General features: G+C 46.8%; 2 protein-coding genes across 12 annotated transcripts in view; one reads left to right on the top strand and one right to left on the bottom strand.

Moving 5' to 3' along the window:
* The window catches only part of SPTAN1 (spectrin alpha, non-erythrocytic 1), a 51,387-nt gene extending 35,559 nt beyond the window's left edge, over positions 1 to 15,828 (top strand). For 4 of the 10 annotated variants that reach the window (XM_061477021.1, XM_061477019.1, XM_061477024.1 and 1 more), the window contains 26 exons: positions 23 to 220; positions 343 to 489; positions 808 to 911; positions 1,049 to 1,211; positions 1,657 to 1,671; positions 3,467 to 3,598; positions 3,944 to 4,081; positions 4,438 to 4,542; positions 4,757 to 4,965; positions 5,429 to 5,549; positions 5,703 to 5,824; positions 5,992 to 6,124; positions 6,564 to 6,662; positions 6,943 to 7,102; positions 7,328 to 7,404; positions 7,560 to 7,769; positions 8,029 to 8,325; positions 8,808 to 8,920; positions 9,739 to 9,756; positions 11,486 to 11,548; positions 12,814 to 12,868; positions 13,313 to 13,509; positions 13,888 to 13,941; positions 14,367 to 14,513; positions 14,660 to 14,807; positions 15,483 to 15,828. In XM_061477021.1, the coding sequence (XP_061333005.1) occupies positions 23 to 220; positions 343 to 489; positions 808 to 911; positions 1,049 to 1,211; positions 1,657 to 1,671; positions 3,467 to 3,598; positions 3,944 to 4,081; positions 4,438 to 4,542; positions 4,757 to 4,965; positions 5,429 to 5,549; positions 5,703 to 5,824; positions 5,992 to 6,124; positions 6,564 to 6,662; positions 6,943 to 7,102; positions 7,328 to 7,404; positions 7,560 to 7,769; positions 8,029 to 8,325; positions 8,808 to 8,920; positions 9,739 to 9,756; positions 11,486 to 11,548; positions 12,814 to 12,868; positions 13,313 to 13,509; positions 13,888 to 13,941; positions 14,367 to 14,513; positions 14,660 to 14,807; positions 15,483 to 15,608 (3,351 nt within the window). In that variant the 3' untranslated portion in view covers positions 15,609 to 15,828. The remainder of the gene's footprint in view (positions 1 to 22; positions 221 to 342; positions 490 to 807; positions 912 to 1,048; positions 1,212 to 1,656; positions 1,672 to 3,466; positions 3,599 to 3,943; positions 4,082 to 4,437; positions 4,543 to 4,756; positions 4,966 to 5,428; positions 5,550 to 5,702; positions 5,825 to 5,991; positions 6,125 to 6,563; positions 6,663 to 6,942; positions 7,103 to 7,327; positions 7,405 to 7,559; positions 7,770 to 8,028; positions 8,326 to 8,807; positions 8,921 to 9,738; positions 9,757 to 11,485; positions 11,549 to 12,813; positions 12,869 to 13,312; positions 13,510 to 13,887; positions 13,942 to 14,366; positions 14,514 to 14,659; positions 14,808 to 15,482) is intronic. The other 6 variants (XM_061477028.1, XM_061477025.1, XM_061477029.1 and 3 more) reach the window with 4 other exon arrangements.
* Positions 15,812 to 23,073, bottom strand: DYNC2I2 (dynein 2 intermediate chain 2). Of its 2 annotated transcripts, XM_061477032.1 has the most exons (9): positions 22,920 to 23,073; positions 22,052 to 22,306; positions 21,242 to 21,351; positions 19,371 to 19,528; positions 19,127 to 19,236; positions 18,262 to 18,429; positions 17,592 to 17,824; positions 16,793 to 16,950; positions 15,812 to 16,217 (listed from the first exon to the last, which is right to left on the bottom strand). In XM_061477032.1, the coding sequence occupies exons 1-9, from the start codon at positions 22,995 to 22,997 to the stop codon at positions 15,979 to 15,981; spliced, it is 1,509 nt and encodes a 502-aa protein (XP_061333016.1). In that variant the 5' UTR covers positions 22,998 to 23,073; the 3' UTR covers positions 15,812 to 15,978. The 2 variants fall into 2 exon arrangements, with proteins under 2 accessions (XP_061333016.1, XP_061333015.1); XM_061477031.1 differs by lacking the exon at positions 15,812 to 16,217 and having other exon boundaries at positions 16,716 to 16,950; positions 22,052 to 22,301; positions 22,920 to 23,058.
* Positions 23,074 to 23,522: the final 449 nt, after the last annotated feature.

Below are 23,522 nucleotides of genomic sequence, written 5' to 3'. Positions count from 1 at the left end.
AACTCATCTCTGAACCTTTCAGGAACACCGCACTGAAATCGATGCAAGGGCTGGCACTTTCCAGGCATTTGAACAGTTTGGACAACAGCTTCTGGCACATGGGCACTATGCCAGCCCAGAGATCAAGGAGAAACTGGATACTCTGGATCAAGAACGGACGGACCTAGAGAAGGCCTGGGTCCAGCGCAGAATGATGTTAGACCAGTGTCTGGAACTACAGGTACTCTGCTGCACTTTAAGAAAGAAAAGAATTCCTCCTTTCCTGAAAAAGTTTCTTCTTTCATAGTGATGAGCAGTGCTGTTGGTCTGCCTTTCTCATGCTTAGGAGTTTTTTCTCCCTAGTTGTTCCATCGAGACTGTGAGCAAGCTGAAAACTGGATGGCTGCCAGAGAGGCTTTCCTCAATACAGAAGATAAAGGAGACTCCCTAGACAGCGTGGAGGCACTCATCAAGAAACATGAAGACTTTGATAAGGCAATCAATGTCCAGGTGAGGAGTGTAGCTGAAGAAAGGGGAAAATAGTTTAATTTTTCTTACGCAGATTATTAGCAAAAGAAGTTACCACCATCTGTGCTTTCCAAAATTCAGTTCTAAATACTTAGCCATTTCAGATTTGCTGCAAAAGTTTAGAAGCAGCTGTTGCAGATAAGAATGTTTCACTGTCTACAAACAGTGTAGGAGGAGTGGCAGGTATTTGTGTAAATCCATCTTGAAAGAAGAAAAGAAAGCCTTGTTCTGCTCCAGACCCTGCTCACCACTTGACTTTAAGGACCCACAGTTTTAATTTGTGGCTTCTGTTTTTAATAGGAAGAGAAAATTGCTGTCTTACAATCTTTTGCCGACCAGTTGATCTCTGCTGATCATTATGCAAAAGGAGTCATTGCTAACAGACGCAATGAGGTTCTGGACAGGTCAGTATTGCCCTGTGAGATGGGATGCAGATACTGACTGAGAGAGAATGCTCTTTGGCAACATTTTGTAGCGGTTGAACACGATGCTGTGTGCAGCCCTGGTTCTTCATTCAGCATACTTATGTAATTGCATACAGGTGGCTTCGTCTGAAAGCTCAGATGATTGAAAAGAGGTCAAAGCTGGGAGAGTCTCAAACACTCCAGCAGTTCAGTCGTGATGTGGATGAAATAGAAGCTTGGATCAGTGAAAAGCTCCAGACTGCGAGTGATGAGTCATATAAGGATCCCACAAACATCCAGGTGAATATGATTCTCAGCTGAAAAATCAAAATGTGATTTTGAGCTTTGCAAAGCAGTACTCTGAAAAAATTTGCTCTGGAGTTCTTGTTCAGTGATAACAGGATAATAGACCATATTGGACATGGTGTCTGTTTAACAGGGAGAAAATGGAAGTTACATTATGCATGAAAGCAGACCCAAAATAGAGCTCACTTGGTAATTATTGATGCATGTAATTAATAAGATATGGGGTATCTGCACCAGCAAGTTTCCTGAAGAAACCCTGGAGCTATTCTGTCTTTTTCCTAGCATCTAGATAATAAGGAAATGGAGTTTTTTGGGTCTGTGAAGTCTCATTTATTTTTCAGTATGAAGGAATAATACTTAAAGTTACCTCTTATGTTCTAATACTGGTTTATGAAGTAGTATGAATGCACTGAACTACTTCTCTCAATCTGTTTTATAGCTTTCCAAACTGCTGGTAAGTAGTTTGGACTAGCCCTGGTATGTGAACTTGTTTTCTTTGTATAGCTTATGTGTGAGCACAAGGTCTGGTTGCAGTCTGTCGCTCCATCCATCAGTTCATGCAATCTCTTTGTTTTCTGTTAGCTCTTGACCTCCATCCAGGTACAGCTATTGGTCTTCATGTCACGGGTGTGGCTTTTTCTTAATGCCTATTCAGCATCATTTATTTCTGTATTCATTTTGCAGGTGTTCTGCATGATCTGTTGAATTTATTTTGCATTTGGGGCTTTTAGCAGTTAGCCCATAGAAAAAAAAACGGGTTTCTATCCTCTTTATTCAGAAATTTGCCTATTGGGCCCATCATCCTCCTGTCTGAATCTTCAGCACTGATGATTTGACACATGGCATAATGCCAGCTCTGTTAGCTTGCCTTTGTAGAATCAAATACTCAAGATGGGAGGTTCAATAAAATGATAGACAGCAGTAGCATTGGAAGGGAATGGTACAGAAGGAACACTCCAGAAAAAGATGTGCCAGCTGGAAGGCTGGCAGGACTTGTAGGAATGCAAGAGGTGGAGTAAAATGAGGATACATGGAAGGAGAAAACAGAACAAAGAGCGGGGAAGCTAACGAGTAAGAAAGGAAAGCATCATCATTTGCCACTTCAGGCTGTTGTACATTATTGCTTTTTCTTAGTTGAAAAAACTGGTAATTTGATATTAAACCAAAAAGGCTTGTCTGGGATTTGTTTGTCATGGTAGTTATGTGGAGATATGCAATTGGCAGCTTTTTAATTGAGTTTTACATGTTGGTAAATCTTGCTTTGAAGGATGTTTTTATAATATCGGCACTCAGGATTATCAGTTCCCAAACTACAGCAGTTCATGCAGAATTTCTCATGCTGGCGCTATAGTATTTTCCATCTTTTATTTTTAAGCTAACATTTCCTTTCATTCCGTTCTCTCAGGGCATTGTATCCCCATGTCCAATGTTACTAGCATTTCCAGTTAATACTTGTAAATTCTGTCTTGGCATTTTTGTGCTATTGTTATCTTCCTGGTGGGTGGATGGATCATGTATATATGAGAGATAACTGCATATTTCCTCCCACACCAAGGCTCCTGTTGTTCTCATGGTGCTCTCAACTAGGCAGAGAAAAACTCAAATATTTCAGTTATTTTTATAGAGGTTTTTGATTGTTAAATCATTATTTTAATGTATAATGTGGCCATGGATGACTTGGGACTAATATCAAAACTGTGCAGAAAGCAAACAGGCTGCAGCAGTGGTTTGTCTTCATTACCTGTAGGTAACCCATGGCAGGGGGGTTGGAACTAGATGATCTTAAGGTCCTTTCCAACCCAAACCATTCTAAGATTAGGAAGGGAAACAGAAATTTGTGGAATTACTATAGGAGTAGAAAGGCTGATGAACTGTGCTTCTGCTTAGGGTATGTACAGTTGCTGCTTTTCAAGGGTGATGGCAGTGAAAATGGGAAAGCTTCACTTAACAGCTGAGTGTAATGCAGGAACATTGCCTGGGCATCTGTAAAATGCAGATGGATGTTATCCGAGTTATGTGTCAGCTCACTGACTGTTTTGCTAGGTCAAAAGCTTGGTGGTTACTCAGATCAACAAGAGTTACTATGTGAGTGAACAGTTAGTATTCTTACTGAGAGAGAGAACTTCCTTAGATCAAGCTATATACAAACCTCTTTATGTCAAGAACTCTTATGCTGCCCTTTCAACCCATGAGAACAATTTAGGAGCCCTTTGTCCAGTCTCCAACAGTTCTATTTTTGTCTGACTCAGAGTAAGCACCAGAAGCACCAAGCCTTTGAAGCTGAGCTCCATGCCAATGCAGATCGGATCCGTGGAGTCATTGATATGGGGAACTCACTGATCGAAAGAGGAGCGTGTGCTGGCAGCGAGGATGCTGTGAAGGTAAATAAGTCTTAGAAGATTTGCTTAGTGTTTGCTTTGAGAAGTGTTTGGATAATTGTGGATAATTGTCCCTTTACCAGATTTTGTTTTATAGAAGCTTTTCTATTTCAGCTCTGCAGTAGAAATCAGGGTAATCATTCTGCATCATTCTCAAGGGTGGGAAGTTTTCTGATCAATGATGAGGATGTAAAAGTTGAACTGAATTGTAGCCAGGCAGCACGAAACAGTGACTGTGTCATTTGCCTGTCTGGAATCAACAGGCAAACACATGCATTATTCTGGTTTTGCATTCATCAGAACTTTAGTTTTCAGGTTGCAGCATTTACCTTTTCTATGTTCTAACAGGCACGTCTAGCTGCCCTGGCTGACCAGTGGCAGTTCCTGGTCCAGAAATCAGCAGAGAAGAGTCAGAAACTGAAAGAAGCCAATAAGCAACAGAATTTCAATACTGGAATCAAGGACTTCGATTTCTGGCTTTCAGAGGTAGCTGAGATTTGGATTGTTTACTTGCAAGACCTGTTCTTCTAACTGTTGATTCCCTTTGCTGTTAGATTTTGTGGAGCACAGTCCACCTTTGAGCAAGTCTAGATTTATTTTGGAAGGATCTTTATTGCAGCTAAAAACCTTGTGGATGTTCTTATGTTGTTATTTATAAGCAGTAAGGTGAGAAGAAGCATATTTAAGAAGCTTAGAATCTGTTAGGAATTAAACAGATGATGAGGCAAAGGTTTATCCACACCATAGAAAATGGAGAAGAAAATTAATTTGGACAGTTTAAAAGACATTGTAATTTCAAGGGGTTTGTGAAAACACAACTTGTTCTCCATCCCCACCTGCAGGTGGAGGCTTTGTTGGCATCTGAAGATTATGGGAAGGACTTGGCATCAGTTAACAACCTTTTGAAGAAGCACCAGTTACTGGAAGCTGATATATCTGCTCATGAGGTATTGCTTTCTCTTTTAGTTTTGGAAGATACATCATAGTAACCAGCAAATTCTGCAGATACCACTTCAGGCTGTGGCCATACACTTGTTGAAATGCATTTTCTTAATAAAAAATGTGCCTCTGCCCACCAATCAGATTTGTGATTTTTATACTGACCTAACAAACACAAATGAGATCCAAGCAATTCACACACCTTTTCACCTCTTTTTCCAGGATCGTCTGAAGGACCTGAACAGCCAGGCTGACAGTCTGATGACCAGCAGTGCTTTTGACACATCCCAAGTCAAGGATAAGCGTGAGACCATTAATGGGCGTTTTCAGAGGATCAAGAGCATGGCATCTGCCCGCCGAGCAAAGCTGAATGAGTCCCACCGCTTGCACCAGTTTTTCCGGGATATGGATGATGAGGAGTCCTGGATCAAGTACGTATTTCAGAAATTCTAGGCTCTGGCATGGGACAAGCGCTTACTGCCAGCTTGCTACCAGCATTTGCAGCGTGGATTTATAGTGTGCCACAAGAATGTGTCTCTACAAGAAATCACCTTTGCCCCCATTCAAGGAAAACTGTATTCAAAATGACTTCAGCGCTTACTTGGGTGAGACTTCTTATCTAGGGTTTGCTTTGGTCAAACCCCGAGAAGGAAAGCTCTGTACTGGATAGAGTAATGCTGTTTAGACCTGGCCTAGATAACTGAAACATGATTGTAGTCTTTTTGGGAAAGCTCCTACCAAAAACTCGTTTTTTCAGTTTGAAGTATTTATTCTAGCGAGATTGCTGTGCTGTGCAGAGCAGCTGCTCCTGATCTGCAGTAATTTTTTTTTCCTTTTGTCAGGTTTGACCTATAGAACTAATCTTTGTCTGTCTTCCTTCTCTCCTGAATTCAGAGAGAAGAAACTACTGGTGAGCTCAGAGGACTATGGCAGAGACCTGACTGGTGTGCAGAACCTTAGGAAGAAACACAAGCGCTTAGAAGCAGAATTAGCTGCCCATGAACCTGCTATCCAGGTAAATGCCTCTCTCCCTGACAGACTTATCTGTAAATGGCACGTTTCTTGCTGGTGACAAACATGAAAGTCAGGAAGAGGTTTGCTGTAATCCAGATAGAATGCATAAGAAGAGGTGATATTCCATTAATTGTATGTATCTCTGCTTTTGCAGGGTGTTCTAGACACTGGTAAGAAGCTTTCAGATGATAACACAATTGGAAAGGAGGAGATACAGCAGAGACTGGCTCAGTTTGTGGATCACTGGAAAGAGTTAAAGCAGTTGGCAGCTGCAAGGTGTGTGAGATGTCTGTAAAATTCAGTATGAACTAGAACAGTTACATGGACTTGTAGTAGCTGGATGTACTGGGTCTTAGGTGTTCTGCTGCTGTAATTTGTTTTTACATCTCCTGTCTAAAAGCTATAAAGAAACACAGTGACTAACTTTACCTTTCCCCATACAGGGGCCAGCGTCTGGAGGAGTCTCTGGAGTACCAGCAGTTTGTAGCAAATGTTGAGGAAGAAGAAGCCTGGATAAATGAGAAAATGACCCTGGTAGCCAGTGAGGATTATGGAGACACACTTGCTGCTATCCAGGTATGGAGAAAGTTATCAGCTCGTCGTTGTTCTTATTGCATTATTGTCACTTAGAGCTTAACAAATCTTTTCTTTAACTGTCTTTCCAATTCAGAGGTTATTGTTGGTTCCCTTAGAAGGCCTAAATTGTAAAAAAACACGAATTAACTTCATAAAAGCATCCCAAATACGTTATTTCCTGTAGAAATGACTTGCAGTTTGGTGTAGTGTTGTATCGTGACTGCTGGTGAGCAATCCTGGTTAAATGAAATGACTGAAGTTGTATGGGAAGTCAGTATCAGACTTCTGTTGTGCACAGAAAGCCAGCAAGTTGTGCAAACCAGCTAAGAGGAATAGTTTCTGTTAGCTGATATCTACCAATAAATGAGCTTTTGCAAAAATGATTTTTAAAAAGTGGTGAGAAATGATTTTAAGAAGTTCCTGTGTCTCATGTTTGCAGGGCTTGCTGAAAAAGCACGAAGCATTCGAGACTGATTTCACTGTCCACAAAGACAGAGTGAACGATGTTTGTGCTAATGGGGAGGATCTCATTAAAAAGGTGAGCATAAACTGGTAAAGAAAAACCTTCAAAGGCTACTAGGGACATCTTTGTGTCAAAGTAGACCTACTCTTCTCTGAGGACTGATTCATCATCCTTTGGAAAGTGCTTTTTACTCATTTTTTGCAGCTGAATAAGCTGTGGATATAAAGTGCTTTCAGAGCTATTTCTTGGACAGAATCTTTCAGCTGAAGCCCTTGCTCTGTCACCCGCTTACTGGATGCCTTGAATGACCTTAACATCATAGGAGATGCATTTGTTTTTTTCTCCTGTCATGTAGAACAATCACCACGTGGAGAACATTACAGCCAAGATGAAGGGCCTCAGAGGCAAGGTGTCAGATCTGGAGAAAGCAGCAGCTCAGAGGAAAGCCAAATTGGATGAGAACTCTGCCTTCCTGCAGTTCAACTGGAAAGCAGATGTAGTGGAGTCGTGGATAGGTATGTCCTATATGGAGCACAGTAGTCTGGCACAGAGAAAACAAAATACTCCTCTATTTCAAGAGACCTCAACTAGCTTTTCAGTTGCTGTTGTAACAAGCAGACCTAAACCCAGAGTAATCAGCAGTGCTGTACTGATTTGCTTTGGAGGTAACCTGATTGGGATAGAGGGAATGTTTGAGATAGGAGACCTGACTTTTTTACTACATTTATTTCATTTTCCAGGTGAGAAGGAAAACAGTCTGAAGACAGATGATTATGGACGTGACCTCTCTTCTGTGCAAACCCTACTCACCAAACAGGTTAGTGCTAATATTGCTCCCACCCTGGAAGTGCTGGAGAGAACAGGAGAACTCTTCTACAGTATACACAGATCTAGTACTTATGTTTGAAATATATGCAGGGTATTGGAATGCTTAAATAAAGCACAGTCTGAAATACTCTTTTAATGCTTCAGGAAACTTTTGATGCTGGACTTCAGGCTTTCCAGCAGGAGGGAATTGCAAACATCACAGCTCTGAAAGACCAGCTACTAGCAGCCAAACACATCCAGTCAAAGGCCATTGAGGCTCGGCACGCTTCCCTCATGAAACGGTGGAATCAGCTACTTGCCAATTCTGCTGCCAGGAAAAAGAAACTCTTGGAGGCTCAGGAGCATTTCAGAAAGGTGAGTGATCAACCATGGGGCTACAAACATCTAATCGGTCTCTTTGTAACACATACATCACACTTGCAACTTGTGTAGCTTTGTCATTTGTAGCTAATGATTTTAACAATCCTGGAGACTTACCATAAGAATTTTGTAGATGCTTGGAAGAAAAAAGGAATAAAGGCAAACTGTAACTGATGGATGTTAGTTCCAGATCAACTCGTGTAGAACATTCGCATTACTGCATAACTGAACTGGTTTGTTTTCTCTTTCCAAGGTTGAGGATCTGTTCCTGACTTTTGCAAAGAAGGCATCTGCCTTTAACAGCTGGTTTGAGAATGCTGAAGAGGACCTGACAGATCCTGTGCGCTGTAACTCGCTGGAAGAGATCAAAGCACTGAGAGAAGCTCACGATGCTTTCCGCTCTTCACTTAGCTCTGCCCAGGCTGACTTCAACCAGCTGGCAGAGCTCGACCGCCAGATCAAGAGCTTCCGTGTAGCCTCCAACCCATACACTTGGTTTACTATGGAGGCTCTTGAAGAAACCTGGAGGAACCTGCAGAAAATTATCAAGGCAAGTCAGAGAGAAGGACTCTTTTCATAGGTTACAACCTTTCAGGTCTTCCCTTTAAGTTTTCCTCCAAGATAATCAGTATAAAAGTTTGTCTCCACAGCTGGAAATACCTTGAGATTTGTGAGCAGAGAAAGATTTCCATTAGCTACATTAGCTATAAACTTGTGCTGTTGTCAGTTAGTTTCATGGTCTTCCACCTGTGGTCTTTCAAAGACAAAGCAGATGTACCTCATTTCCTAGCTATAAAGTAAGTTTAACATCCATACTGTGCAGAAAAATAACTGCTGGTTCAGTTCCAGGTGTCAAGACTTAAGTAGGAACATTCTATGTTGTCATCTCAGATGATTCTGTTTAGATATCCAGGACACCACTGGAGCACTCAGTCTCACTTTGAGCTGCAGCTCTGAGCTTTTGCTTTTTATTACAGGCCAAGGACAATCATGTTATTTCTTTGTTTGAAATTGCTGTTGTTCATTTCTCAGGAGCGTGAATTGGAGCTGCAGAAGGAACAGAGAAGGCAGGAAGAAAACGACAAATTACGCCAGGAATTCGCTCAGCATGCTAATGCTTTCCATCAGTGGATTCAGGAGACCAGGTATAGTTTGTCTTCCCAGGAGCTGCCCTTAGAGATTCCTCAGCTAATATTTGTAACCATCTTTTTGTTCTAAGTTGTAAATATCTCTTGCTGAAAAACAGCTATTCAGGGCTTGTTCATTTCCTGCAGTTGGGGTTTGAGGGAGGCTCTGTTAGCCACAGGGAAGAGAAAGCTCTGAAACACCAATGTTTCTGCTTCTGACTTAATTTTCCTGCAGTAATTCCAGTTATCCAGGATTCCATTCTTCTCCAGTTATTCCTGAAGTAGTTTGCAGCACAGCTGGATGGGTGGGAAATAAATAGCTCAAAGCAGACTGTGAAGTGCCAGTGGCTTTCCTGTCAGTGCTCCTTTTGTACTGAAGATATAGTAGAAACCTCATGAGAATTCCAGTAGAGAAAGAAGCTGTGAAAAAAAGCTTAATCTACTTCTGTCACTTGCCCAGGGTGCTGTCTGGTAATACCCTTGCCTAGGGAGAGGGAGTAAAGATTTAGGAACTGTGTTAGAAATAAAACAATCTCAAGGCCGAGAATAGCAGTGAACTGCAGAGCATGTTTCTAGTAAACAGCAGTAACGGTGCTCAGACAGAGCCGTTGGCCAGTTCTGACACACTCTGGTTGTGCTAAGAGGTGAGTTCTGTTTCTGTGTAATCCTGTGATCCCCTGTCTCTCTGTTTACAAATAGTTCCGTCTTCATGAAATAATGAAATTCAGATATGATTTTTAACTTGTTGATGTTTGCTTCCCACCCAAACCTCTGTCCCTCTCTTACTGTCTTGTCTCTGTCCTGCTGCCTGATGTTTGGATCTTCACATCCTACAGGACATACCTGCTAGATGGGTTAGTATTGAATTTTATACCTTTAAATGTTTGGTGGTGTGTTCTGCTCCGTCTGTGTGCTTCCTTCTGTCATTACATTGCTTGTGAAAGCTGTGCTAAAACCCTTTTATTTGAAAAGAGCAGTCTGGCTGAGATGCACACACAGGAAATGAGATTTTGGGTTAGATTTAGTACAAACCAGTAGAAATGTTGTGATTTCGTACTCAAAAGCAGAAGAAATGACTTCCATGGTAAGCCACTGGCATACCATGCAGGTCCCAACTGTTGTTCTTGTGCTCTCTGAGGGCTTGTACAAGAAAAGACTTAATCCAGTGAGGTGTGTGAGGACATGGACTAGTCTACCTTTGGAAAAGAGCTGACATTCCTAGTTTTCCAGCATTCCTCTGAACCTTGAATCACTGAAATAAACTTTTCCATTATAACTGTTCTCAGAACAATTAAAGCTCTGAAGTACTGACCGGTTTTGGTAAGGAGAAGGGAAGATTCTGATGAAGAGGCTTTACTGAAATTATGTATCTTAAAACTCTGTAGTATGCAAATAGAAACTGCCCATTTTTTAAACTGCCACATAACTCCCCAAAGATTAAATCCTCCATAGGAGAAATCAGACCCTTTCAACAGGAACCCAGGGCTGTGCCTGGCTTTGAGGGCAGTTTGATGCTGGCAGCTTTAAGTCCACTTTGTGTCCAAGGGAATAGTTCCTGAGGAGGGATGCATGCTGGTCATTTGTCAAGTAGTGGAAAGGAAATAATATCTTTAAATGTCTTTGGACTGCCAAGCCCTCTGCAAGTGAGTCTGTCCATTTAAATCTCCTCAGTATTAAAAGCACAATGGCAGCTTTGTAGTAAGACATCACATAAAATGCCAACAAATGATGTCTGGGCCTGGAGCAAGGGCCTGTGTGTCAGCCCTCTGTAGGGTGAGAGAGCCTTTCACATGGAGAGAGATGGCTTTTCATAATAAAAGGGTGGAATCTTTGCAGATAACTGCCGCTTATTTGCTCTGAAATGATCCCAGTGTCTTGTGTTCTGCCAGATAAAAATAATTTACCCCATTTTTTGTTGTACAGTTTAATGGCACCGAGCAGATTTTCCTGGAACGGATGCTGAATTCCCTGCTCCTTTGTGAAGCAGTGTTGTAGATTAGTTCTGGTGTCCAGGAACAAGCCAGCAGAAAGGAGCCATTTACTGAAAGATGTAGGGTCAGAGTTCGAGATCACCATGCCAGGCTCTTTTGTTGAACACATTACCAGAAGGCTGCTGATATGCCAGGCTGACTCTGTCCTTAATTCTGCCTGAATAGATTAAAACCACAGATTTAGCTCAAAGAGGCATTGACTGTGCTTAGCCTTCCTTGGCAAGAGGGAAGGCAGAGCCTCAGAGGAGTTTCAAGATGGGTGTTGCAGTGTGTACATCTCTGCTGCCCAGAGCAGAGATCAGGAAGAATAAATGCCTTTAAGAACCTGTAGAGGAGGTAACTGCAGGGCTTCAACTTGTCTCTTAGTGAGACTCGGTCGTTGTGACTTACACAAAAAGAACACGTTATTTTTGTGTGTGTGCAACCAGCATTTGAGTAATTTCCTTTCCTAAAGCACTTGCTTGTGTTTGCTGTAAGGTGGTGCTGGCTTGGAGTGTGGCTCCGCTGCAGTGGCCGTGTTTCGGTGTGTTCTTTCCTTTGCTCGCTCTTCCATCTTTTTAAGGAATTTACCTGGTTTCTTTTCTTTGACTAGCATAGCATATCGTCGTGTCATTCGTGTCTATCAGTATGAAGTTGGGGATGATCTATCTGGAAGGTTTTTTCCTCTTATTTTCTTACCTCACTTTGGTTTTCAAATGCACTCTTTAATTCCAAGGCTCGCTTTCTTTCCAACTAACTCTCACGCCTTAGAGATGCTTGGAGGTTTGTTTCCCTGTTGACTCTCTCCATGGGTGGTTCCCAGCTTCCTGCTCAGGGTTCTGTGCGTGCGCTTCATCTCTTTAGATGTGCATTGAACCTGAGCTTACCCCTGTGGTGAGAAACCCCCAGATATTTGGTACAGAGTGATTCAGCACTTGAAATCTCCCTCAAGAAGCTTAAGGGTGTGTAGGAGGATAAACCTCAGTGGGGATGAAAACCCCGGCGTTAGTGACTTAAATACCAGCTACTTAAGTTTTAGGAACTTATATACCACAGAGTCAAAGGAGGCAGCGCCCAGGCTTGCTGTCCATGCACGGGTCATTCAGTGTGAGCTCTCACCCTACGTGTTGGAAGGGCAGGGATTGTTAAACCACCGCTATTTCAAGGATGTTAGGATATTGGGGGGGGGCGGGAAGCAGCATCCAGAGACTTCCCATAGCCAGTCCCTATGTAATAGATCTTCAGACCATCACCACAGTGTGATCTTTATCTGCTGCAGCAGGGGCTGCGGTGTGCCTAGAAGCTCAGTGTGGAAATCAGCTGTAGAAGAGTGACCATGCCTCACTTGCTCTGGGTGCATCACAGTAGGGGTGGGAAGGGCAACTGTCCCCCAGCCCCTGCAGGGCAGGGGAGGTCTGCGGCTTCCTGCAGTGATTGTGCCATACTAGGATTACTTTTACACCAAACCAGTAGTTTTCAACATCTTTTTCCCCCATTTTATCCTCATGTAACATCCCTCTGTAGAGCCCCTGTACCCCACTGGCAAGCGCTGCCCATCTCCAGGGAATCACCTGTAGGTGTGTGTGTGTGTGTGTGTGTGTGTGCTGGGCACGGGGGAGTGGGGTGGGACTGCACCAAGTTCCTAATTTCATTAGGTCCAGTAAAGCGGGTGCTTTGGATCTGGCATGAAGTGTGGCTGCTGATGGTGTTGCCTTTAAATGGGGCTAGAAATTAACTGTATAAAGAGATAAAAATCAAACGTGTGTCCGTCTGAAACAGGATGAGTCAGAATAAAACACAAAACCAGTGTTTAAATATCTATAGGAGAACAACACTGCTGTCAGGGTCTTTATTTTCAAGGAAGGACTGTTAATTTCAAGCCCCACTTGCCATTTTTTTTTCTGGGATAAGTGCATTCTCTCACTGTGATTCTGTGTTTAGGTCATGCATGGTGGAGGAATCGGGAACGTTAGAATCACAGTTGGAAGCTACTAAAGTAAGTGATGCTAAAACGTGGAATTGGGGTGGGACTGGCAATGCGTGTCATTCCATGGTAAAATCCTAAGTGACTGCTCACATTCCAAGTACTGAAGGGATCTTTGGGATTATCTATTCACATACCTGATGTTTGATCACAACTACAAAACAACACTGATACCATTTTCCTTTTTGTTCTGTGTTTATTGATGAGCAGCGTAGGGGCAGGGAGGATCCAGTATTTCCAGCACGTTTCCCAGTCAGAGTGTTTTGGCTCAAGAAGTGGTTTTCTAACAGTGTGCACAAGGAGGAACGTTGTTGAGTAGGATTTTACAAATCCCAATATACATATACATAATCCCAGCAGAAAAAGGATAGAACGCTCCCTCCCCTGCCAGCCTATGTCCAACCTTTTAAGGGGGTAGTTGCACTACTTGATTTCTCTCCTCTTCCTTCCCAACAGCGCAAGCACCAGGAGATCCGAGCTATGCGAAGCCAACTGAAGAAGATCGAGGACCTTGGAGCAGCCATGGAAGAGGCACTGATCTTGGACAACAAATACACGGAACACAGCACCGTGGGGCTGGCCCAGCAGTGGGACCAGCTTGACCAGCTGGGCATGAGAATGCAGCACAACCTGGAACAGCAAATCCAAGCTCGGTATTGCCTGGCTCATGTGTGTGTTGGGCCTGGGGGGGCGATAGAAGATGAGGCATCTGCCCATGTCTAAAAACAGACCTTGTATGGTCTGTGCTAACAGTTGTATGCTCTTATGGATGTAGGGAGCTTGTAAATCCCCACCACCTCCTGGCTGTCCTCAGAGGGATGAAGTTAGGAGTTTTGGATATAGTTCCTGTTAGCCATTAGCAGCGACAGGATCTTGGAGGAATGGACTGATTCTGTTGAACTGTGGTGCTGTAATGTGCTGTTTGCTCCTTGTCCTCACCTTCTGATGCAGCCACTGGCTTGGGGCAGGTGGACACCAGCAGAGTTCTGCAGTTCAGGAGCTGTTCACCAGTTTTGCTTCTTCCTTTTCAGAAACACGACTGGAGTGACGGAGGAGGCCCTGAAGGAGTTCAGCATGATGTTCAAGTGAGTGCAGGGGAGCGCTCGGAAAAGGCTTCTTGGCGCGTGGATGGCTCCTGTTGATGGGGTTCTCTGACTGGGCTGTTTCCAGCTCCTTTGTTGTCTGCCCTGGTTTGTGCTGAGCTGCTCTGATGGCTGCCAGATGGCGAGAGCCTCCAGAGACAGAGAACCTCTGCTGGGCACGAGGGCAAGAACCGGGAGTGCCAGGGAATTCCGGCTGGGAATACAGCCATTTCTGGATGTTTTTTAAGCAAAGCAAAGAATTTGTGCTTACTTTTCGTGCACGTGAGATAGAACTATTGGTTGATTCAAGCTCATTTGTCCAGAACAGTGGACTAGTTGTAATCTCTTCAGGTTTTCAACTCACTTTATAGCTTTTGGTACTCACCAACTGACACTTAAAAATGTGAGCTCTGGTGTTATGTTTTTAGGCACTTTGACAAGGACAAATCTGGACGACTTAACCACCAGGAGTTTAAGTCTTGCTTGCGCTCTCTCGGCTACGACCTGCCTATGGTTGAGGAAGGAGAGCCAGACCCAGAATTTGAGGCAATTCTTGACACTGTCGATCCCAACAGGTACTTACTGTAGGAAATGATGTGGTGTTGATGCTCCCCTGCCTTAAGGCTCCTCCCAGAAAAGCCAAGACCCCTCAGGCGGGTACGGAAGCGCTGTGCTTTGTGCGTTGATGGGCAGCAGGGCTCACTCTGTGTTTCCCTGGCAGGGATGGACACGTCTCACTGCAGGAGTACATGGCCTTCATGATCAGCAGGGAAACAGAGAACGTGAAGTCCAGTGAGGAGATTGAGAGCGCTTTCCGTGCCCTCAGCTCAGAGGGGAAGCCCTATGTGACCAAGGAGGAGCTCTACCAGGTATGTGCTGGCTGGGGCCCAGTGAGGAAGGATGATGGAGGGGTTGTAAGTTGTTAACAAAGATGGGCACCGGTTGCTTGGAGGTTTGAGTCACTGGTGGTGTGTTAGCTCCAAACCTGCCAAGGTGCCCTCTGCAGCTAAAGCAGGGATGATGGTGACAGCCCTTACCTGCTTTCCTGGCTCTGAGAGGAACAGGAAAAGCTTTAACTGGCAAAGAACTACTGAGGCTGAGTAAAACAAGAGCTGCTTTAGGCCTGGGAGGTTGTTCACTGTCCTCAGAGACTGACACTTTATTTTCATCACTGTGAAGACTAGAGGGAGATGTTTCTCCAGACACTGATGCAAAGGAGAAACTTAAGGCTAAGCTCAGACAGTAGAAACGTCTCCTCCCTCTCGCTGCCCTGCCAGGACAGCAGGTTTTTCCTGTCTGAACCCACCGGCTGGCAGAGAAACAAAGAGGTTGCACTACTTCCTCGTATCAGTTACCTGCTCTGTGTTCTTTGGTGGGAAGCGCAGGTCAGACCTTCCAACCTCAGCCAACTGTGCCAGCAGCCAGTGCATTTCCAGGCTGGGCGTAGCTCCCTGTGCTGCTGGGAACGGGCCGGCTCCTCACGGAGCCCTCCGCCCCTCCGCAGCCCCAGCGTTCGTCTCCACCTCTGTGTTTGTGTCTTTCAGAACCTGACCCGGGAACAAGCCGATTACTGCATCTCCCACATGAAGCCCTACATGGACGGCAAAGGCAGAGAACTTCCTTCTGCCTACGACTACATAGAATTTACACGTTCACTCTTTGTGAATTGATCTGACACACACCCCCCCACCACTCGTACCAAAAGATGCGAAGGACATGCTCACGTTTGCTGACTGTAGCTCTGCATGTGTCTCTCTCCCTCTCTCTCTTCGTGCTCTACAATAATCAGTGTTACTTTATGATGTAACCTTAAACTGCTTAGCTTAAAACTCTTAGGGAAAACAAAACATGGTGCAGTGTGCTTCAATAAAAGTTACTGGTCGAACCACAGCGGCTGGTGTTTCATGGTTAAATAAGAGTTTAACTGATGCATGGATGAAATTCCCACTGTCATAGCAAAGTGTTTCTCAGGTCAATGCTGTGGAAGAGGTGAGTGGAAAACCTGTGGAGGCAGAGAAGTACCAGGCTTGTGCTGCCACCTCAGTCCGTGCTCTCACTTGCCAGCTGCTCCAGATGTGTCACTTCCCTGGGTCGCTGCTCAGTGAAGTCTGAACTGAGCTGCCAGACTTTGATGGCTCCAGTGGCGTCCCCTGAGGCCAGGAGATGAGTTTGCTTCATGTTGAATTCCAGACAGTACACGGGGTGTTCGCCTGCAGCCTGCTTCATGGATACAGCCGGCTTCTGCGAGCTCCTCTCGAAGTCAAAGAGGTGCACCTCTCCTGTAAAACAGTTCCTGCAGCTTAACAGCTCTGGTCACTCTGTTTAACAGCAGAGTAGTTACTCAGCCTGGAGCTCAGAGCTGTTCTCTTTAACCCATTTCCCTTCCCTCTGATGGTGTCTGGGCTGTGACAGGCAGCTGACATCACTGCAGGACAGCGTGGATTCATTCAGCTGTCAGAGACCTGAAACCAGGCAGCCAAGTGCTGCCACATCCCCGTTCCTTAACCCAAAACTTGGGCAGTTTGCTAAGGGAAAAGTTCCTGTTTAAATCTTGCTCTGGAAGCAAACATGAAAACCAAGGAAGACCAAAGTAAGCTGCAGGAGGGCGATCTCACCGTGTTACACCCGTGGGTGGTTGGGGCAGCAGCAGAAGAGATACATCAAAAGTGAAACAACCGTGACCGATGCAGTCCTGGCTAGAGTTAAACGTTACCCACTGCAATGATACCACAGCGCAGACATGGTCACTGCTGTCTGCTCCCAGGAAGTGTCATCAATACAACTGACTTGGACTAATTAATACCCAGCATGATCCCAGTTTCCTCTCTAAGAGCAAGCTCCTGCAGGTACTTGCCTTCACCCGACGCAGCTGCGAAGACGAGTGGTCGGACTGGAGACCAGCGTACACAGAACAGGTATTTCTTTGATAACTGAAGAGAAACGAGGGGTTGTGTCTGCAGCATGGAGTGCAGGTGGACCTGTCCGTCAGTCCCACAGCTCAGAAAGAGGTTCCTGGGGGAGGGAGGAACAAGAAACAACTTACTTTGCTTTACTGCTTAAAGATACAGACTAAAGATCAGTCAAGGAGCGTGACCTTGGACAGTATCACTGCCTTGCCTAAGTGATACCCTAAGGCAGTGATTCCCAACCCGTACCCTGGGCTGTGGAGATGCAGCTTTGTCACTGCCCTCAATTAAGTTTAATGAGGGTTTGTGTGGCCCAGAGGCCTGAGAACTGCTGAGACAGGGATGGGCTTTGTTGGAGTCACGTTTGTCTCCTGCAAATTAGATGCAAACCAGCTCTGTCAGCACATTTCACAGCAACACGGTGTGGGACCTCTTCTGCGGGTGGTGGGTAAACTGCAGGCAGAGATGGGAGATCCAATTCAAATTCAGGCAGGTACCAGTAAGATTTCTGAGGGGCAGATCACTTACAGGAAAGCTGGAGGGGGACTTTTGACAAGGGCACGTAGGGACAGGACAAGGGGTCATGGCTTTAAACTGACCAAGGGGAGCTTATATTAGGTGTCTGGAAGAAATTTTTTGCTGCTGGACACACACTCCCACCCCTGGGGCTACCTGAAAACTGGGTGTTTAGAGCCAGGCAGTAACTGTGCCCGAGGTGCAGCACCAGTGTCGCTGCCCAGCACTTGCCTGTGGAAGGGGGAGCAGCTCACGGAGTACACAGGGCCACCGTGCGGGGAGAAGGCGAGTTCTGCCGGTGCCCGTAGCGGCACAGAGCTGCCCGTGCGGTGCAGAGCCGGTGTCGCTGCAGCCGTGCAGCACTGCAGGGAGTAACCACCTTCCACACCCACCACGAACACCCGGGGATCGAAGTGGGAGAAAGACAGCGAGGTCACACCGACCGCCGCCTCTCCACAGGCGACCTGCGAGAAGAGACAAAGCTGCTGTGAGAGCCGGGGCCGCCAGTGAACACAGGGGCAGCTGGAGCAGCATGAACCAGCCTGCCAGGGACCCAGTGAGCAGCACAGCTGGCACCAGCCACCACATCTGTAGCACTGCTCAGCCTTTAACCTCTGCAGAACCCCCCTACAAGGGGATTCATGCCAATTAATATCATTACAAGCGAGTTCTCTTCCTCATCCCAGCAGCTTCTCTTCAGAGCATGGCAAAACCACACCTGTTGTCAGACTTCCAAGGAGAGATTTCAGTATGGGAAAGGAGATGGGGATCAAGGGTTAGTGCATCTGTTCAAGAGGGGCTTTTCCTCACCATTCTCACATGGGATGTGAGCTCTGCCACACGGGCTCTAGCATTAGGAGTGGGTTTGTAAGATCAGCCCTCCCTGAACCGCTGAGCTCACCTTCTTCAGCCAAGAGCTACGAGGGATCTGCTGTGCCACCAAGGCGAAGCCTTCAGCCAGGACCAGCCGCCCGTCTCGCTCCTCCCTCCACACCAGGATCTTCCCGTCCGTCGACACGCTCAGCAGCCGGCACTGGTTTCTGTGCTTGGCGTCAGGCAACCAGTTCACCTGCTCCAAACACCATCAGCACGCTGGTCCAGCCCCTGCTTGGCAGTCCCCTAACACCCCCACCCCACCCCAGGATGACACGGGAGCAGAGCCCAGCAGCAGCCAGCCATCCTGGTACCGACCCAGCGGGGAGCTGGCGCAGGGATGGAAGTGCTAGGATAGAAACGTGTTTGGGTGTTCAGGGCTGCATGAGGTATCGCAGCGTCTGTGGTTCATCTGCCATCGCTTCTGAGACATGGTGTTTACAGCACTTTCACCCAGCCATAAACAGCGTTTTCCTGACTTTCAGAAATGAAAATAACACAGACTGCCCAGTCACAGGACCCCAGAGGGATGAAAAGCATCAGGAAGAGAGACTCCGACATCCTTAAAGGGTGTAGCTTTAAGCTTCCAACTAAGGATCAGCAACACTTTGCTGATCGTAAGTGGTGTTGGCTGCATCTGCACCAAGAAAGAGTTGCAGCACAGGAACAGGCCAACTCCTTGTTTGCCCTGAATAGTGAGAAGTTATTTTTTACAGGGTGTCAAATTCAGCAAATGCCTGTTTCAGTAGCTGGATTTGGGGGAAAACAGCCAACCACAAGAGAACGTAACCACTGAACCAGCAGCCTGGCTGTGGACAGGAACTGAAGGGGTGAAATAGTCATGGGACTGCTCGTCTGCCCCAGCCCTGTTTGCTGCAGCCGTTCTCTGTTACCTGATAGACTGGATCTGTGTGAGTGTCATCTGTCATCCCTGTCCTCAAGATCACCGGGTCCTCTGTTCTGCTGGTGTCCCACACCACCAGCTCCCCGCTGAAGAGGCCACCTGAAAGGACAAAGGTGGAACACTGAGGTCAGAGAGCTCGGAACAAATGAGCAAATGAAGCTGAGTAAGAGGAAGAAAATGACTCAAGCTGAAGGAAATGAGGGCGCATTTCAGACAGAGTCAGAGCAACCCACCAGCTATCAGAGAAGGCTGGGAAGGGTGGAAAGCCAGGCACATGACAGAACTGGGAACATCCACCACTAGGTCAGGGTGCGTTGGGTTCAGCCCTCTTCTGTCCAGATTCCAGGTACAAACATAAGATTTCTCTGTGCTCCAGTCCCCATCGTCCAACCTGAAGAAGAGAAAGCTGTGTCTTGCCTTATCTGCTCCAGAGGATCCAGTATCTGGTGTCCATTGGGCATTTACATGTTCTGCTTTGTGGCTTGAAGGAAAACTGAGGAGAGGGGATCATGAGGTGATAGAAGCTCTCTGCAGGCTTGTATACATACAGTATGTGTCAGTGTACTTACAAAGTACCAGCAAGTAAATCTCAGAAACAATTCCAAGGCCTACTGAGCATTCAAATAATGAGAACAATATAAAGGGTCCATACAGAGAGTTGCTGTGAGTATCTGGGAATGAAAATCTAAAGAGACTGAATTGCTGCTGAGTTGCAAACCACATCTCCTCTAAAGGAGCACTCCAAGCAAGATCCAAGGTCTAGGAATACACCGTGGGACAGTACCTTAGCTGGAGGGCTCACAGCAGCCTCGGTTGGCCTGAGAGAAGCAGCGTGATTTGAAGCCCAGGTGCCTCCGCAGGAGCAGAGAATGTTCTTCACAACCACCAAATGGTGGGGGTGACCCTGCACAAATCGTGCTGCACACCCCAGCTCTAGAATTCAATCCAGTCCCATGCCCTTTGTACTTGTTTGCCACAAGTGGATTCTGAAGTATTCCTCTGGGATGCTGACAGCCACCAGATACTTCATTTTATTTCTATCCAGTTCATTCCTTGCACACTTGCCAGAATGTTACACGGATTTCTGCACCAGCACCAAGCTGACCCCTGTGATGCCCCTTCTTGCTAGAAGGAGATGATACAGAGGACAGAGATCTACAGAACAGTCAGTGGCTGGGACAGGAAGCAAGGATTTTGAGCCTGACTTCTACTGCCTTTAGCTGATGCTCTTAATTCTTTTATTGGAAGAGATATGATCAAATAAAAGGAGCAGATTTTATCCAACGGGTAGTTGAGCTGTGAAGCTCCTTATTAAAGGATGTTGTAGACGCTACAGGTTTACACAAATTCACAGAGACTGTAGGAGTTCGTGGAAGGGAATTGTACTGAGGGTAACCACAGACACAGAAACCACATTCTCATCTGAAAACAGCTGTAGCCTGGGAGAGCAGAAGGAGCAAGTACCATACAGGTTTGCCTTGTTTTACTCTTCCCTGCACATTCCCTCGTGGATACCCTTTTTGCTGGGGCTTTTAATCTAAGAAACGGCAGTGGAATAAAAAACTAATGAGGGCAGCAGCCAGGCACAGAAGGGAGAAGCTGCTGTGGACGTTCACTGGATTCGATGAACGTTTTTCCAGCCCTCGTGTCAGAAATCCTGAAGTGTGTGTTAGCACACGTCCACGACACCAGGCGCACGCGCGAACGGGTGCCAGGTTCATCCGGGGTGCCGAGAGACCACATTAAAACAACAGGATCTTCAGTGAAGATAAGCACGTACTTCCAAACCTCACCTACACAGATTTGCAAGTGCATCTGCTCTCTATGTTTTCTTTCCAAACAGAATCTATCTAGAAATAAACCAGTGAGAGTACGTGCATCCATTCTGGGGGTAGGGGGAAGGCAGAAGAAATACAAGCTGTCATTTAAGACTGCCCTAAGATATTGTTTCTTTGAATATGAATTATTTAACTTGCATAAGGTGTACCTATTTATAGATATATACAGTTTAGAAATGCAGAGAAAGTGACCATACTTAAAACTCAGGTCAATCTTAAAAGCCAGCTCAACCTCTGCTGCACTCTCAATCCAGTCAGGTACTCACCGGCCATACGAACATGCAACAACGGATCCAGTTGCATTCCATGAGATGCTGGTAACCTGCAGGTTTTGATCCTGAGCCTCTGGGTATGACAATGTATGCAAACACAACACCTGGAAGAGATCGAGTTCAAGCACTGAAGCAGGGAAATGGGAGCTGTGCACACCCCTGCACAGTGCCGGCTTCCTCTCTGCCCAAGCAGCACATGTGGAAAAGTTGTGGAATTCCTACTGGGAAGAAATCCCCACACAAGACCTGACACTATCTAACTGTCACCTTGTAACTGCCTCTCACAGAGCACACACCTCAGGGGCTGCACCACAGCTCTGGAAAGCTGTGCTATAAGGATTTATAACAGCCCCCCAGGTATGAGCCTAGCACTTGTTTCACAAGCGATGGGTTGCAAACGATGGTACCAACACGCACTGATTGATATAGATTGCTTCCACTCTTGAGCACCATACACCCAACAAATATAACTTAAGCAGAAAGAGCTGCCAAATAACTGTTTGCAGCTGTTTCTAGATACCTGCTTGCCTGGCATGCTCTAAAGGGGCTGCTGGAAGGTGAGGACAAGCCTACACCATCTGTGGGCTTCATTCTCACAAAGCTACTGCAACACAGTCGCTAGTAGGAAGAAGAGCTTTACCAGGCCAGGCCACGAGCAGGTGGGAAGAAACCCATCTAGTAATGACTAATGATTAGAATCTGGCAAGAACAATCACAGCTGTAAGAAACAGAACTAACGAGTTAGAGCCACTGCAACCGGTTCTGCTTGGGGTAAGGACAAGGATCTGAATTCTGCCAACTTACCCTTTCGTTCTGATCTGTCCAGTTCACTTCAAAGCCATCAAAGGCACGGCTTTCCCAGTTTTTCTTTAGCTCTTTGATAACAGTGTCCTCCACCCTCTGAAGGAATGACCGAAGGCCAGCATAATCTACTTGGACCTTTTGCTGGAAGTCACAGAGAGCATCTGTACTTTGCTCTGTCTGCACGCTGGCATCTCGGCTGGTACGAGCCTGCGCTGCGGTTTCCACTGTTGAAATTTTCCTAGTCTGGCAGCTTTTCTAGTAAAAGAAGACAGGGTCTGTAATGCAAACGTAAATAAAGAGCGCTGCACAGAACATTCAAAGCACTTTCCCCTTTTTGGCATTTCAGAGATACCCAAGCATGTTTGCACACCTCTGGTTCACGGCTAACAGGAGGGTGCCTGTGTAACCGTCTGGGTGTTGGTGATGCGTTTGTGACCTTCACATGATCTGATCTGACCTGAGGCAGGGACACCTGCGTGCCAGGCAAATTTGGGCCACGTGCATAGAATGGGGAGGGTGAGAGAAAGCAAAAGGGATGCAAGCCTCCAGAAGAAATGGCAAACATGAGGGCAAGCACAGCGTTATCAGCTCCCAAGGTACCAATTCTGTGGCTGCTGCACCTCTTTCTTTGCCAAATTATATAAAGGGCCTAGATTAGTAAAACGCTGCAAAGGGGTAAGGACGTAAAGAACTGAGGAGGAGGTTTCCTTCCGCCCCGAGCTGGAGCAGCAGAACCTTGGGGGGCCTTCACCGAGGGACAAGGCCGCCCCTTCATGACGGGGGAAAGGAGCGGCTGCCCCCGGCCCGGCCGCTCGGGGCGGTGTTAAGAGCGCGGTCCGAGGCCCCACGGGGTCTCTCGGGGTCTCACCGCCTCGCAGCGGGCGCTCCGAGCGCTCCTCCACAGCGACTCCACATCGGCGCCGGGCGCGGAGGTGTCCGTGAACATGGCGGCGAGAGGGGGCCACGACTCAGCGCGCTCCCACCGCCCGCTCTGCGGTTACCATGGAAACGGGGAAGGCGCGGAGGGATGACGTCAACCCGGGCGACAGGGCTGCCGGCGTGCAAGCGGTAAACTGAGGCGGGCGGATGCCATGTTGGGGAAGGGCAGTGAGGGTTTGTGCTGGGCGGGCAGGGCTCCATGTGGGGTACGGGCTGGCACCGGCGGGCGCCTCAGCCGCCACGTTGTTAACGCCGTGGGGTTGGCCGGGGGTTCTCCTGCTCTCTCCCCTTCGGCCACCCCAGCCATACCCATGCTGAGCCCCGGCTGGGACCGCCGCGCCGCCACGGGCATAAGGGGCAGAGCTGGCGGGAGGGCGCGGGGGCTGCCAGGAGTTAAGATGGCGCCGGGAGCGAGGAGGGGGCGACAAAGCCGAGCGCTGGAGGAGGCCGCCGGTGGGAGCAGCAGCCCGGGGCTCGGTGGCTGGCGGTGCAGAGGTCCCGCAGCGGTGCGGACTGTGGTCCCTCTGTGTGC

The sequence above is a fragment of the Pezoporus flaviventris genome, unplaced genomic scaffold, assembly GCF_033815535.1.
Source record: "Pezoporus flaviventris isolate CSIRO_AGI_PZ_B2104156 unplaced genomic scaffold, CSIRO_AGI_Pfla_v1 ptg000097l, whole genome shotgun sequence".
Classification (NCBI taxonomy): domain Eukaryota; kingdom Metazoa; phylum Chordata; class Aves; order Psittaciformes; family Psittacidae; genus Pezoporus; species Pezoporus flaviventris.
Note: the sequence above shows the minus strand (reverse complement) of the source record. Positions and strands in the feature narration are given on the sequence as shown.

Bases quoted from the DNA above. Each gene is read 5' to 3' on its own strand.
- DYNC2I2 (XM_061477032.1), bottom strand. From the start codon at position 22,997: ATGTTCACGGACACCTCCGCGCCCGGCGCCGATGTGGAGTCGCTGTGG. The intron at 19,529-21,241 runs GTGAGTACCTGA...TCTCTTCTTCAG, and splicing joins GTTGCATGTTCGTATGGCCG to GTTGGACGATGGGGACTGGA. The intron at 16,218-16,792 runs GCAAGTACCTGC...ACTGTTTTACAG, and splicing joins CGCAGCTGCGTCGGGTGAAG to GAGAGGTGCACCTCTTTGAC.